This window comes from Aquarana catesbeiana, linkage group LG04 (genome assembly GCF_042186555.1).
Source record: "Aquarana catesbeiana isolate 2022-GZ linkage group LG04, ASM4218655v1, whole genome shotgun sequence".
Taxonomy (NCBI): Eukaryota; Metazoa; Chordata; class Amphibia; order Anura; family Ranidae; genus Aquarana; species Aquarana catesbeiana.
In genome coordinates this window covers 194,895,324-194,909,472 of record NC_133327.1, presented here as the reverse complement: position 1 = coordinate 194,909,472, position 14,149 = coordinate 194,895,324, and the positions used below count along the sequence as shown (strand labels likewise).

At 40.3% G+C, this 14,149-nt stretch overlaps 1 protein-coding gene across 1 annotated transcript in view; it reads left to right on the top strand.

The window, feature by feature from the left end:
- The window catches only part of SLC33A1 (solute carrier family 33 member 1), a 43,626-nt gene extending 35,781 nt beyond the window's left edge, over positions 1-7,845 (top strand). The window contains exon 7 of the mRNA XM_073626071.1: positions 2,971-7,845. Within this exon, the coding sequence (XP_073482172.1) occupies positions 2,971-3,147 (177 nt within the window). The 3' untranslated portion in view covers positions 3,148-7,845. The remainder of the gene's footprint in view (positions 1-2,970) is intronic.
- Positions 7,846-14,149: the final 6,304 nt, after the last annotated feature.

The following is a 14,149-nucleotide window of genomic DNA, read 5'->3' as shown; positions in this document are numbered from 1 at the left end:
CTATATCTACAACTCATGATGCATTAGTGTGATGGTCAGTGGGAAGAATGCTCCTAAGGCCTGGTTCACACTGCCGCTGATTCGAAGCTGAATCCCAGTGTGACTTCGGCATGACTTGCATGCGACTTCTTTAAAGTGTTAGTTAACCCTAAAAAAAAATAAAAAATAAAAAGATCCTGTTCCTTTCAATGCATTTTATACAGCACAGTGCTTGTGCTGTGTTATTTGGCACCCTATAATTCCTGGCTGATTCTGCCCGGCTATACCCTCCCCTATGTAAACTGACCATGGTGTATCATGGCTGCTGAGCCCTGACACTGTGGCCAGTATGTGTGCCTCCGTCATCCGCAGCCTGCTGTCTCCTCTGTGCTCTCCCTCCCTGCCTGTCAGCTTGTGACAGTGCCCGACCCCGCAACTCTTGCTGCTCAAATAACTTTCAAATTTTCATACAATCCCCTCTGTGTTCTAATCCTGTGTCCCCCTGCGAGAGTGATTTATATAAAAAAAAAAAAAAAAAAAAAAAAAAAAGCCTGCTATACCTCATCTCACAGCTCTTCTCAGCGATCACATGTTCGGCTGGCTTTCGGCTGGGGGGGGGGGGGATCTTGGCCCCACCCGCTGCATCTGTCAGACGGGGAGAGAAGAAAGCCAGCTGATCATGTGATCGCTGAGAAGAGCTGTGAAATGAGGTATAGCAGGCTTTTTTTTTATTATTATAAATCACTCACGCAGGGGGACACAGGATTAGAACACAGAGGGGATGGTATGAAAATTGTGAAAGTGGCTTAAAGCGGAGTTCTACCTGAAAAAAAAACAAATTAAAAGTCCGCAGCTACAAATACTGCAGCTGCTGACTTTTAAAATAAGGACACTTACCTGTCCAGGGCACCCGCGATGTCCTCACCCGAAGCCAACCTGTCCCTCGACTCTGGGTGGAAGCGCCAGCATCTTGCGGCTTCAGAGCCTGGTTCCCTACTGCGCATAATGCGCGCTGCGCTTTCTGAGTGGTCTCTGCTGTCTTCTGGGACCTGTGTGTCTCCCAGAAGACAGCGGGGGTACAGAGAAGGGACCGGACATGGTGTAGATCGCCTCGGATACTGCGGCGATCTTTTGATGGAAGTGGGAGCAAATACCTGGATTAGACAGGTATCTGCTCCCCCTTCCCCCCTGAAAGGTGCCAAATGTGACACCAGTGGGGGGGGGGGGAAATCTGAAAAGCAGAGGTTCCATTTCTGGGGGGGAACTCCGCTTTAACAACCACTTTAACCACTTCCAGCCCAAGGACATCATATGACGTCTTTGACATTGAGTGAGGATATCCGAATGATACCTGCAGCTACAGGTATCGTTAAGATAACATTTTTTCCGCCGGCGATTCCATGCACCATAAGAACAATCGTAGCGGCAGTTTAGCCGCTTGCTCGTTCTTACAGGCGGCGGGAGGGGACATCCCTCTGCCACCCTCCGGTGCTTCTCTGGGCTCGGCCGTACGATCAACAAGCCGGAGAATGTATCGGTTGCTGCCACAAGTTCATCATAGAGATTTCTGGAGACCAGATGTTCCTCAGTCATCCCTATGACCCTTGGAGGCCCGTGCGACGTTATGAAGTCACGTCCAGGGGACGAAGCCGGGGACTCGGCTGGAAAGGCAGAGACAGGTCTTTTTTTTTTTTTTTTAATCTCGGTCTTTCCAGCCTGGAAGACCTGTCACGCACTATTCCTATTACGGGGGATGTTTACATTCCTTGTATGAGGAATAAAAGTGATCAAAAAAATTAAATTCAAAGAGAAAGTGTAAAAAAATAGGTGCGTCCACATGTTAACGGCATTCAAATCACACATGTGAGGTATTTCCATGTGCGTTAGAGCAAGAGCAACAATTCTAGCCCACGAACTAGTAACTCTAAACTGTTAACCTGTAAAAAGTTTTAAAGCGTCACCTATGGAGATTTTTAAGTACCGAAGTTTGGCACCATTCCACAAGTGTGCAATTTTAAAGCGTGGCATGCTATGTATCTATTTACTCGGCATAACATCATCTTTCACATTATACAAAAACATTGGGCTAACTTTACTGTTTTTTTTTTTGTTTTTTTTTTTTCATGAAACTGTTTTTTTTTTTCCCAAAAAAACACTTCTGAAAAATTCCTGGGCAAATACCGTGTGACATAAAAAGTTGCAACGATCACCATTTTATTCCATAGAGTCCCTGCTAAAAAAAAACATATGTAATGTTTGGGGGTTTTGAGTAATTTTCTAGCAAAAAAATGATATTTACATGTAGGAGAGGAGTGCCAGAATAGACCCAGTATGGAAGTGGTTAATAGGAGTCCATGCAAGTCGTACCAAAGTCAGACCAAAAGTAGTGCAGAAACCTTTTTCTAAGTTGGAGCAACTCAAGTTGCACAGATTTAGACCGGTTCCATTGCACTGAATGGGATGCGACTTCTGATGCGACATGCTCCAAAGTCGGAGTGCTTGTCGCTTCAGTGTGAATTGGGCTTTACAATTGCGAATGATTAGGAAAAAAGAATGCAAAGAATTACCCTCTTACAAAAAAAAGTTAAAAAGATAATTGCTGTCAGTGGGAACTCATTGCTCAAGGCACCCCTAGCAACATTTGGAGGAAACCTAGGGCTCCATGGAACCCTGGTTGAGAAACCCTGATCTGTAGAACTACTCTCATTCAGTCCATAAGCCAAACAAGACAAATCAATGCACGTATGATTAGCCTAAATGTGTATTTATACAGTATGAAAGTGAAAGTATCTGAGTGAAAACGTGTTGTCGCTATCACAAGATCAGTTTCCTTTTCATTTTCTTACATGTTCTATATTCATGATTGTTTGCTGTGGGTAAACCCAGACAGTTTTGCCTAAAGATAATTTATTAAACAAGGTTCGTTTGGTTATTTTTTTCACTAAGATATTTACATTTCCCTTTCATTTTTTTTCTTCATGTTTCTTTCAGCTGTGTGTAAAACTTGGTGGCACATGTGTGACAACACTAGATGGTTATTATGTGGAGTCTGTTATATGTGTGGTTATTGGATTTTGCTGGTGGTTCTTTCTGGGACCCTCATTTAAGAAACTGCAGGACGAAAGGCAATCTTCGTGGAAGTGCCAGCGGAGGAGCATTTATTATTAAAACTGGAAGAAAGAACTGAATAACTTATATCAATTCTACCCAAGAAGAGTGCTACAATCAACTTTTATAGAAAACAAAATAAATCCTTGCTATACTGTTTATGGCAGCTTAGAAAGTTCTCAGTCACAGCTACATGGGTCGTCTGCAATGTGCTATCCATTAGTAAAGTACAAGTAAGCCAGAAAAATAGCTTTTTTAGAGTCATTGAAACAGTGGCAATGCTGTTAAGTGACTAAAGTGTTAAAATCAACACTTGAGTAATAATTTTCAATTGTAAACAAAGAGGTTTGTTACATGGGTCTGTTGACTCCTTCTTCTTTTTTAGTTTGTCTCCTAATTGTAGGCACGTACCTAGAGAAGAAGGTACACTTGGAGGCCTATTTATAATTAAAGCTGAACTTCAGGAATTCAGCCACTTTGTAAAATGTACTGGATTACTAGGGATTGTGTCCAACGAGGAGCAAGCCACCTCATGCACTTGTACCTTTTTAATTTACAATTTCGATTTTTACTGAGCTCCTGGGGCATAGTTATCACTATACTACCAACGCTGGACCTTCTGGTCTCCGCTCCTGAAATCATATGCAGCTGCTGTGCCCACCCCTCCTCTCCTCCTGCCCAATCAAAATAAACCTTCTATGAATGGACGGCATAGGGGAGGGCAGGCAGTGCTGCTGCTGTATGAGAAAGCAGCATCTCTCCTGTCAAAACACCAGGAGCGTAATGATAGCTGTACTTCCAGCACTCAGCAAAATTGTTAGTTTTGAAAAGAAGAAAAGTCCACAAGGTGGGTTGAACCTCATTGGACTTAACTCTTTGTAAGTCAGCAAATTTTAGCAAGCGACTGAAATTTTAGAGTTCAGCTTTAAGTGTGGTTCCCCTCTCCGCACACCACAGAATATTGCCGTAAATACTCCATACCGCACCTTGCATTCTATGTTTTATTTACAGCATGCATAGTGCAGTACAGAGCCTTTAATGTCCTGCAGTTGTCCTCTGTTGTCTTGTTACCTGCCTCATAAATCTTACAACCCCCTCATTCTCTTCCAGATTAGGGATGGAGGTGCATTTATACATGCACTTCATTTAAAATTTGATTTACCCCCCCCCCTTTTTAGTTCAGATGTTCAATGTTTTGCAGTTGTCCTCTGCTTAACACTGCAGAAAACCACATTCTCCTGTGCTCAAAAGATTGCCATAGGGTAAATTGAAGAAGAGGGAAGTATTCACAAATCATGCCACTGCATCGGCTGTGCTGCCACTCTCAACAGGTCAGGGGGAACCCAGGAGTAACTGTAAAAGAAAACAAGGACAGAGGGCGCACCAGCCTTGCGCATTACCTTTGCAACACAAAAATGTATTAAAAAGTAAAATGGTGTACTCACAAACAAGTGATAAAATCGGCCAGTTATTGCAAAGTCCTTCATTGGCCTCATCCATCAAGATCTGCTGGCCAGTAGACTTGGGTGGGATGAAAAAGTCCACAGTAGGCTTACTAGTGTTGCAGGGGTAATGCGCAAGGCTGGTGCGCCCTCTGTCCTTGTTTTCTTTTATGAGAAGAGTGCTGTCGCATGACTTTGAGCACTCTTTCTTATTCATTATAATTTTTGGCATTCTGTTTGCTTTAAACTTCCAAAGCAAGCACTGCACTTAGCACATTTATAAAGTAGAGGTTTATAATTGTGCCAAAGGTACTTTATTATAAAGGCACTGTTATGGCTGCAGTTAGGCCATACATCTGCTTTATAAATGGGCCCCCAAAAGCTCATTCACACTTTTTAGTTCTGGTACGTCACATTAACACATGCATGTTTTAACATGTGGTGCTTTAACTTGGCACACCAGAATGGCGTAGAAAACCAACCTGACTCATTTTCGCAACACTGTGCAGCCCAAAGCCTGGTAGTGCATTTCACATAGATGCTCAGTCTGGATCTGTCTGTTAGTTATTCAGGCAAATCCAGACTGAATCATAATGTACTGTATGTCTATGGGCGGGCGGATGTAAGTGAACATGGTCTGCATCTTTTACTGTTTTTGTGGACATATGCGGATGTCATCCTTTTTAGGTCTCTTATGTTTGTCTGTTTTTAGGCAAGAAACATATTTCTTGTTTATACCCTTGTCATTTATGATAAGTTACTTCAACAACTAAACAAGGGGATATGCACACTGGTCATTTAGCCCTGGTGCATGGAGCTGTAATGTTTGGCTGAAGGCAGAGAGGGCACAGGTGTCCTATCCAACTCCTCTGCCAGTAGCCTGTTAAACTCAATGAGAGGCTGACAGCTGCTGCAGCTGGACAGGGCACCTAGTGGTACAAGTATTTAGAGCAGTTTGCGCCCGCACAAATTCCTGGAATGCAAGAAGCTTACATGGGTGTATACAGCCCTACAAAAAATTGTACCAAAAGGTGCCCTATCCAGCTGCAGCAACTGTCAGCCTCTCATACAGTTTGATAGGCTGCCAGCAGTGGGGCTGGACGGGACACCTGTGCCCTTCACCTCCAGCTAAACCCTAGAGCCCCATGCACAGGGTTTAAACTCCCAGTATGCATAGGGCCTAAAAACGGATGCAAAAACAGATGTTCAATGAATCAGTATTCTTAGTAAAAAATGTGACTAAACTAATAATGCCCATGTGAAAAGCCCCTTATGCCCCTTTCAAACAGACTTTTCCATCAGGTCCGCCTGTCATTCTTTTCAGGCAGATCTGATCAGAAGCTTCTTGCGGGTCTATAGATAGGTGGATGTAAATGGACTTGCACCCGTTACATCCACCTACCTCTGACTCCATTCAAATCCAGGGAAAAAAAAAACCTGAAACAACATACTTTTTACGATGTTCTGAACCCAAATGTGACAGATTAGAGGTAGCCCGACACAAGTCTGTTAACATCGGGAAACCCATAGAACCTACGTGGGTCCGCCACAGTCCACTGTCATTAATCCGACCAAAAAATTGAAAATGCGCAAATGTAACAAAAGTGACATCTGTCCCTTTCTGCTCTGATTAAGCAGATCTGCTCACGGATCGCCTGCTGAACAGAGCAGAGTGTGCCCACATGATAAGACCCCTTAGACATTTTAGTGTTGCGTATAATGAGATTTTGTAACGTGTAACAACCAGATAGCAGCTGTTAGTAATGTACCTGAATTACAAAAAGGCTGATATCTGACAACTGTTTACACTTTTATTAAAAATGGTCAACCTTCCATTCCTGAAATCATGGAAGAGAAAAACACCTTTTGAAGAAGTTTCCCAATTTACCACTAAAAATGTAAAATCTTTCTTGCAAGAGTATTTTATAGAATTTTATAAAGGCTTACGCAAAACAGTGAATCAGATTGCAGGTCATTTTTATAGTTTAAAGGGACCCGGTTGCTAGAGTAACAAAATAGAATTACAGATACCCTGTAAAATGTTTCAACATTTTTTTCAGAGATCTGTGAGATGCTGTTGGTATTAAACACTTCTGGGTGTCTTGTAGCAACATAGTAGACAGCGGGACTAACCACAGCACTCCCTGGGGAATCAGATATCTGACACACCTGGAAGTGTTGGATACCAACAGCGCCCATGGCTTTTCAAGAAAGCAAAGTTTTTACTCGCTGATAAGTATTGGGGCCAATTCACACTGCAATGCAGAGTGTCAGGAGGTGATTCACTGCTCCGGACGCTCTGCATTGCCGGCTGCGCCAGGGGGCAGTTTGGTGCACGATTTATCGCACTGCTCCCTTTTTATAATTTTTTTTTTTGTTTTGTATACAGAATACTTTATTAATCCCAAAGGGGATTGGGAAAAAGACACGCTTAAAGTGTAAGTAAACCCTCCTATCGTTTTCAGCCAAGGAAGCTGCCATCTTTGCCTCTGTTTAATCTACAACTGCCATGATGCTGCACATGTGAACAGTTTAGACAACAGCCATTGGATGGTTTGACAGTTTGGTTGAGAGCACAACCAATGGGAGCACAACCGGCATGTGCCGGAAATGAAACTGTTTTATAGGTGGGTTTACTTCCGCTTTAACAAAGACAACACAAGATCACAACAATAGACCGAACAAGATGCAAAAACAACAAAATTACCAATAACAGCCATTAGCACCAAATAACACAATTAAAACTACACTACAAATAAAACATCCATACAATTAAAATACAACATAGAATAAATAACACATTAAAATAACAGGCAAACTACCAAATACGATTAATACACCACTTTCTCCAACACCACCCCAGATAATAATCAACACAATACCAACATACTATAAAAACAACACAAAATCCTGATCATAAGCAACCAGAATATGAGCTTTGTTTGAAGTGTACAAAACATACACTTCATTCACTGCCTTTATTTATAAAGATCAACAAATTATTTGAAATTAGTCATTCTACTGAAGGAAAATAATCTGTAAGGCCCCTTTCACACAAGCAGACAGATCTGGTCCGCCTGTCAGTTTTTCAGGCGGACCCGATCAGACCCTCGCATTGCAACGCGATTTGGCACGATGTGCTGCAATAAAAAGCAGCATGTCTGTCCCCGTACATAGTGTGAATTGGATCCTAAGCATCCTATTTTACAGGGCATTACCTGACATTTTCATTTTGTTACTATAGTGACAGGGTTGCTTTAGGAATCAAATATTGCTATTTAAAAAAAAAAAAATACACCTTTTCACCAGTTTTTTATATGATGCACCTTAGTGCCGGTTCACACTGGGGCGGCTTTAAAATCGCCTGACTCTGAAGCTGCCCCACACAGCGCGACCTGCAAACGACTTCTGTAATAGAAGTCAATGCAAGCTACTCCGAAGTCTCCCCTAGGTAGTACAGGAACCTTTTCTAAATCGGAACAAGTTGAGTCGTTCCCGTTAGAACAGTTCCATTGCTCTGCATGGAGCGGGACTTGTCAGGCGGCTAAGTCGCCCGACAGGTCGCCCCAGTGTGAACCGGCCCTTAAAGTCTGCCTTTTGGACCAGTTTGCTGAATACAGCCTTCAGGTCTCATTCACACCTGTGAATGTGTTAACAGTTGCGCAGCAATGCATATATTTTCAAGCATTGACATGCATTGTCCTAATGTAGCACATTCACCTTGATTAGGCTGTCAGCACACCTCAATGCTTGAAAATATGTACCTTCATTATTTATGGCAGCGCAGCACATGACATCAGCCTTAGCAAGCAAAAGGAAGCAGTTTTCCAGGTTGTATCAGATATTGCATATAAAATTATGAAATCCTTTATCAATGCATAATCTTTTTTTTTTCATTTAAACTATATTTTGGTGTTGCACCACAACTGTAGTGCATTCTAGGTCTTATAATATATATCTGCACTGAATAGATGAAAATATCAGACTTAAAAATAGAAGGTAAACATGTGACATGCTGTTCTTTGCATTTACATTACATTTCAATGTATTTCATCAGTCAAACATTAGATCCTCGTTTGAAAAATACCCACAGATAAATGTGATCTACTTGAATAAAGAAACAAGGAACATGTAGCTTTGAAAAAAAAAATATATATATATATATATATATATATATATATATATATATATATATATATATATGCGTGTATGTGTGTGTGTATATATATATATATATATATATATATATATATATATATATATATATTTATTAAACACATGTAATGGTGCACTGTTGAAAAAGTAAGAACACCCTTTGCCTGAGAAGCTGATATTGGCAACTTTAGCAGAGATGGCTTTTGGAAGGTAAACTGTCCACCAGTCTCTGACATTGACGCAGTTAATTTATTTTTTACCACTTCTCCATGCAAAATTCCTTTAGTTGCAAAACGTTTGTGGGTTTCCTTGCATGGACTGTGCCTTTTGAATTCCTGCCACAATATTTTAATGTGGTTTAACCATAACCTACCATTTCGTCTTTTATGAGACATTACTTGGTGGCTTTTCTAGTGTTCTTCAGATAGTTATATTGAAATATCCATTATTGGTTTAACTTAAACTTATTGACTGATGGCCTCGCATTCTACCCTTAAAGAGTAACTCCAATTTTGTGGGGGAAAAAAGTGCAAAAAAAAAAAAAAACGTATAGCACGTATATGACACAAGTCATATTGTAATTGAATGTTATTAAAAAATACCCCTTCCTTTTCAATCTGCAGCACTGTAATTTTCTGTAAAATAAAATGCAATATGGCTACCTGGAAGTGTTCTGTACACAAATGGTGTGTATAACACGCCCCCCAGATATGTAATTTCCTTCTTGTGTGATTGGCTTCAAATTTTCCCAGAAGTCTGCACTAAGATACAAATCAGATTTTGAGCATCTCCTGCAACAAAAACTTAAATTTTGGTGAGATACTCTCAAAGGAAAATCACATCTAAAGGGATGCAGACCCTGACAGTTTTCTGTAAAGAGCCCTGCAGGTGCACCAGCTGATTGATAATTATAAAACTATTCCCATATAGATTCACTCTGCACACAAACAAACAGCTATTTCTTCAGAATATCAAAAGGTAAGAATCTGCAATGTTTGTTAAAATCCTTGCAATGTACATAGATCACCTAGAGGGGAATATTGTTTTCTCAACAAAAGTGGAGTTACACTTTTATGTGATTCAGAATGTATATCTGACTCTGACTGCAAGCTGCCATGGTCCTGAAGCAGCAAAGCAACCCCAAACTATAACATTTGCACCACCATGCTTCACATTGGGTATGAGGTTTTCTAATGAAATGTTGTCTTTCATTTTCACTTTATTTTTGATTTATCATTCTATAAATCGTGGTTCTAGAAGGCTTGGTCTTTGCCTCTATCTTCAATTGCATACTGTAATTTTGGTCTAATGTTCTTTTTCAATAGCAAAGGCTTTTTCCTGGCACACCTCCCATGCAGGCTTAAGTGTTACTAAACCTAAAGCATAAAATATAATAATGTATTCCCTTTCAATATTTAAAGGCTACATTCACCTTCTTTTTTTTTTTAATTAATTAATTCCAGGTCCTCTATGTACCAATATAGCATTAATGTACTTTTTTTGCAAAAATAAAACCGCTTTCCATTTATTCTACACATGTGCATAAGCCTGTGTAGAAATAATGGAAAGCTCTTGTTATTTTTGCAAAAGGAGTACATTAATGCTATATTGGTATATAGGGGAGCTGGAATTTAGGGGGGGGGGTGAACAAAGGAGAACTTGGCCTTCAAACTCTGTTTTCCACATATATATCTGATACCTGGTGGATTCTGCCAGTATCATCTTCCTGGTTGAAAATTGACCACACTAAGCACAGAAGCCTATCCTAGATGGAGTGAGTGGTCTGTTTGCATGCTGTCCACTCCACAACGTCCCTGTATCTTCTATAGTCAGTGTTTAGCCACAACCCCCTTCTCATTCCCCCTCTCTTCTTTGGCAGTGGTTTCAGTCCCCCAGCCTTGCTGTTAATCTGCGCGAGTCGGCAGGGGAAAGTGGAAGTGACGTGATGTGCTGGGCTACTGGCTTGAGTTCCACTGTCTTGGAAACTCTTTCTCAGCATTTGTCACTTCCAGAAGTGGAGTAATCATTTGCAGATTAGTTACACCTACTGGCCACTCCGTGATGCGGAACAGAGATCACGTGACCTTGATTAAAAAGTTAAAAAAAGGTGTATAAAAAGAGTTTGTTTATCTGCAGTCTTCTGCTCTCTACACCCCTTCAAAAGGGCAGATTGTGGTAAAAATCTTTCTTTATCAGCAGAACTGTGTTGTGAATAGACGAGCTGTCTGCTAAGCTCTCCCCCCTGACACAAATTTATCTGTCAGGAAAACTTCTCAGAAGTGCTGAAAACAGAGGAATGAAGCCCCAGAGAGAAACAACACTTAGAGCTTTGGAGAGGGATAAGTCAACACTACAGATATATGTGCTTAGCTAAGCATTCCATGACTGAGGTTTACAACCACTTTGGTTTTGAAGTGGTGGTAAATAAGAAGGGGGGGGTACTTTTCAAACATGACAAACAAAAATGCAACAAAATAGCATTTTCCTTAATTTAGATTAGGAGAATGAATAAGCCATATCAATTTTATGTGCAATGTATTCAAGTGTATCACCTGTTTGTAGGCACTGTTTAAATTGGGATCTAATGTTTCTCTATTCAAAAATACTGTATTCAAGTCAATCATTTCTATAGTATGTGCTTACTTTTTGACATGCTGTTATCTAGTTTACTTACAAGGGGAATGATCCATGTGGCGCTTTTCATTTTCTTTAGAAAGCAGCTACAGAGCAGAGCAAAAAAAAAGCCTGTCCACTGCCAGCATTCTGTAGAAGAGGAGCTAGAAAGAAAGAAAGCACACAGGAGGGTGTAAATGTGCATGAGCATCATGGGAGATGTAGTTCCAAAACATCTGGGGTGCCAAGGTTTGCCATCACTGCCCTAGTGCATTACCATAGATGTATTGTAATAAAAACATAAAAGGTCAAATTAATGCTTGCAAAGGTAGAAGATAAATGAACATGATAAACACTAAGCACAGTGTAGAGCGGGAATTGTGTGAACTGACGTGCAATGCCTCAATGCCTGGCTTACTGACGCGTATTGGGAGTGTACTCCCTTCCTCACACAAACTATATATACCCCATATTGTACGGTCAAAGGGCAATCACAATAAGCACAAACAAACAACATGGGCATGAGACTCAAAACACCACAAATAGATCAGTTTGTGTGGTCCACTAGTTTTACAAAGGTAGCTGAGCAAAATGTAAATCAGATGTCATACCTCATATAGTGATGTAACGATGTATAATGGCTGAATGGTTGAAAGCAGGGCCCACAAGCCTGCTTTATAAAGGAGGAACTCGGTTCTCTGTGTGGAAGCAGTAGTCTCTCTGCTGCAGTCCGACATGCCCCCTGCTGAGTTAGACCTTCAACTCTGCAATCGGCAAAACTCCTGCTCCATGCTTACTGGGAAGTTCTAGCTCAGAATTAGCAGAAAGAAAGAATGTGGGACTGCTGTGGAGAGACAATTCCACACAGAGAGAAAGGTTCTCCTACAGAATGCTGGAAGGAGACTGCATTTTACACCCTGGCTGTGGCTGCATTCTTAAGAAAACAAAATTACAATATTGAACACCTTTGGTTTATATGCACCAGGAATGTACTTAGCTATTTTAGATGGTTTTAAAGTGTTACTAAACCTACAACAGTAAAATCAGTCTGTATATGCAGTAAAGCATGCTTGTTATACTCGCTGTGGAACCTAAGGGGTTAATCCTCTGCATTGTGTATAAAGTCTGTTTGATCCTGTCTTTTCTGATTCCCACCCCCCCCCCCTTTTTTTTTTTTACTGTTCCCATCTATCTCCTGATAGAACAGGGCCTTGGGGGCACTGTGCACTTGCTCAGTTTGGTGTGTATTGCTAGAGTTTGTTTTTTGTTTTTTGTTTTTTTGGGGGGGGGGGGGTGCATGTGATTGCAAAAGGGCCAATCAGCACTGTCCAGACAGAGGGTCAAGAGTCATGCAGCCTCATAGGACAGTCAGAGGAGAATGAGAAACTCCCACGAGCTTTAACCATTGCTCTGCCGGACACCGATAGAAGTCACAAGTCTGCTATATACTGCTGATGAGAAAAGGTATTTAGCAGTTTATATTTACTAAAACTATTGCATTTCCATACTCTGTGTACTGTGGGAGACCAGATATAGTAAATGCAGGGGCCTGGGTTTAGTAACACTTTAAGTTCCTTCAGTAAAAAATGTCCCATTTTATTTTATTTTTTGCAACATTTCAAACAATAGGGCCAGTCAGACTAAATTTCATGGGCTGCCTCCTTTTGTTGCCAAAGAGACAGTCTTGCAAGTTAGAGATGGAACATTTGAAAAATGCTTTTAGCATGTTCAAACTTCCCAATTTTCTGCTAGTCATCATTATGTCTCCTACACAGAGACGTAGACTGTAACACATTGTTTGCCATAAATGTTGTTAAATACTGTATGTATAAGGTGAATGCACTCTGTAAATACAATATACATGATGTATTAAAGTACAACTAACTGCAAAACTTTTTTTAGTTTTGGATAGAGTGGAGATAGATTAAAGCACCTGTCAGGTTTTTATTGCTGTCTGTCTCTGTTAGGGAGATTCACCCTCTCTATTTGTCCTGTTTACCAATCAAATCCCAAATTTTGGGTTATCCCCAGAACAGTAGGAGTAGAAATCTTCCAATGGGGACACTTGTTCTGATGTCCTTAATTTGCAGGAATTTCTTCACTTCCTGTTTTGACTATAGGACAGGAAGTGAAGGGAAATCTCCCCAATGGGACACAGATGGCAAAAACTGATTCGGGGTTATAACCCTCCTTGCTCTATCTAAAATGAGGAAGGAAAAATAATTTTTGCATATAGTTCTACTTTAAGAATGGCCATGCTGGTAGCACTGCAGCCTCCTAGTACCATGTTAAATCTGATGGTGTCTGTGACTTGTTACACTGAGCAGAGCTCTAAACTGTTGTCATATTGACAGCTGCTGATAATTAAAGTATTTAAGCCTAAGGAGGTAGATTGTTCTTATCACTGTTGTACTTTTCACATTTCTATGTCAATATTCATTCTTACAATTCATTTTGTACAGATGTTTTACTCCATTTCCGTGTATTGTTACGGGCTGGAACCAGGTACTTCAAAGGTTATTTTAATATCATTTTGTGCTTTTCTATGCTTTTAAATCTTTGTAAACACAAAATCGCTATCTTCTAACAGGAAGCAGTATATAATTTTATTGGTTTGAAATGATTTTTAATTATGATACATTTTCTATAAACAAGAATCATTAGTTACATGGTCTATTTTCCTAAAGTGATTGATTGTAAATCAAAATTATATGAAGGTGAATATTTGTTCATTAAACTTCTATTAAAGAAAAAAACAAATCATCAGGTAGACTTGGGTCCTTTTGTCTTCTGTGTTAGCAGGTTTTCTTTATCGTTTATCAAAATTTATTACCATAATGTTTGCTTTCAGG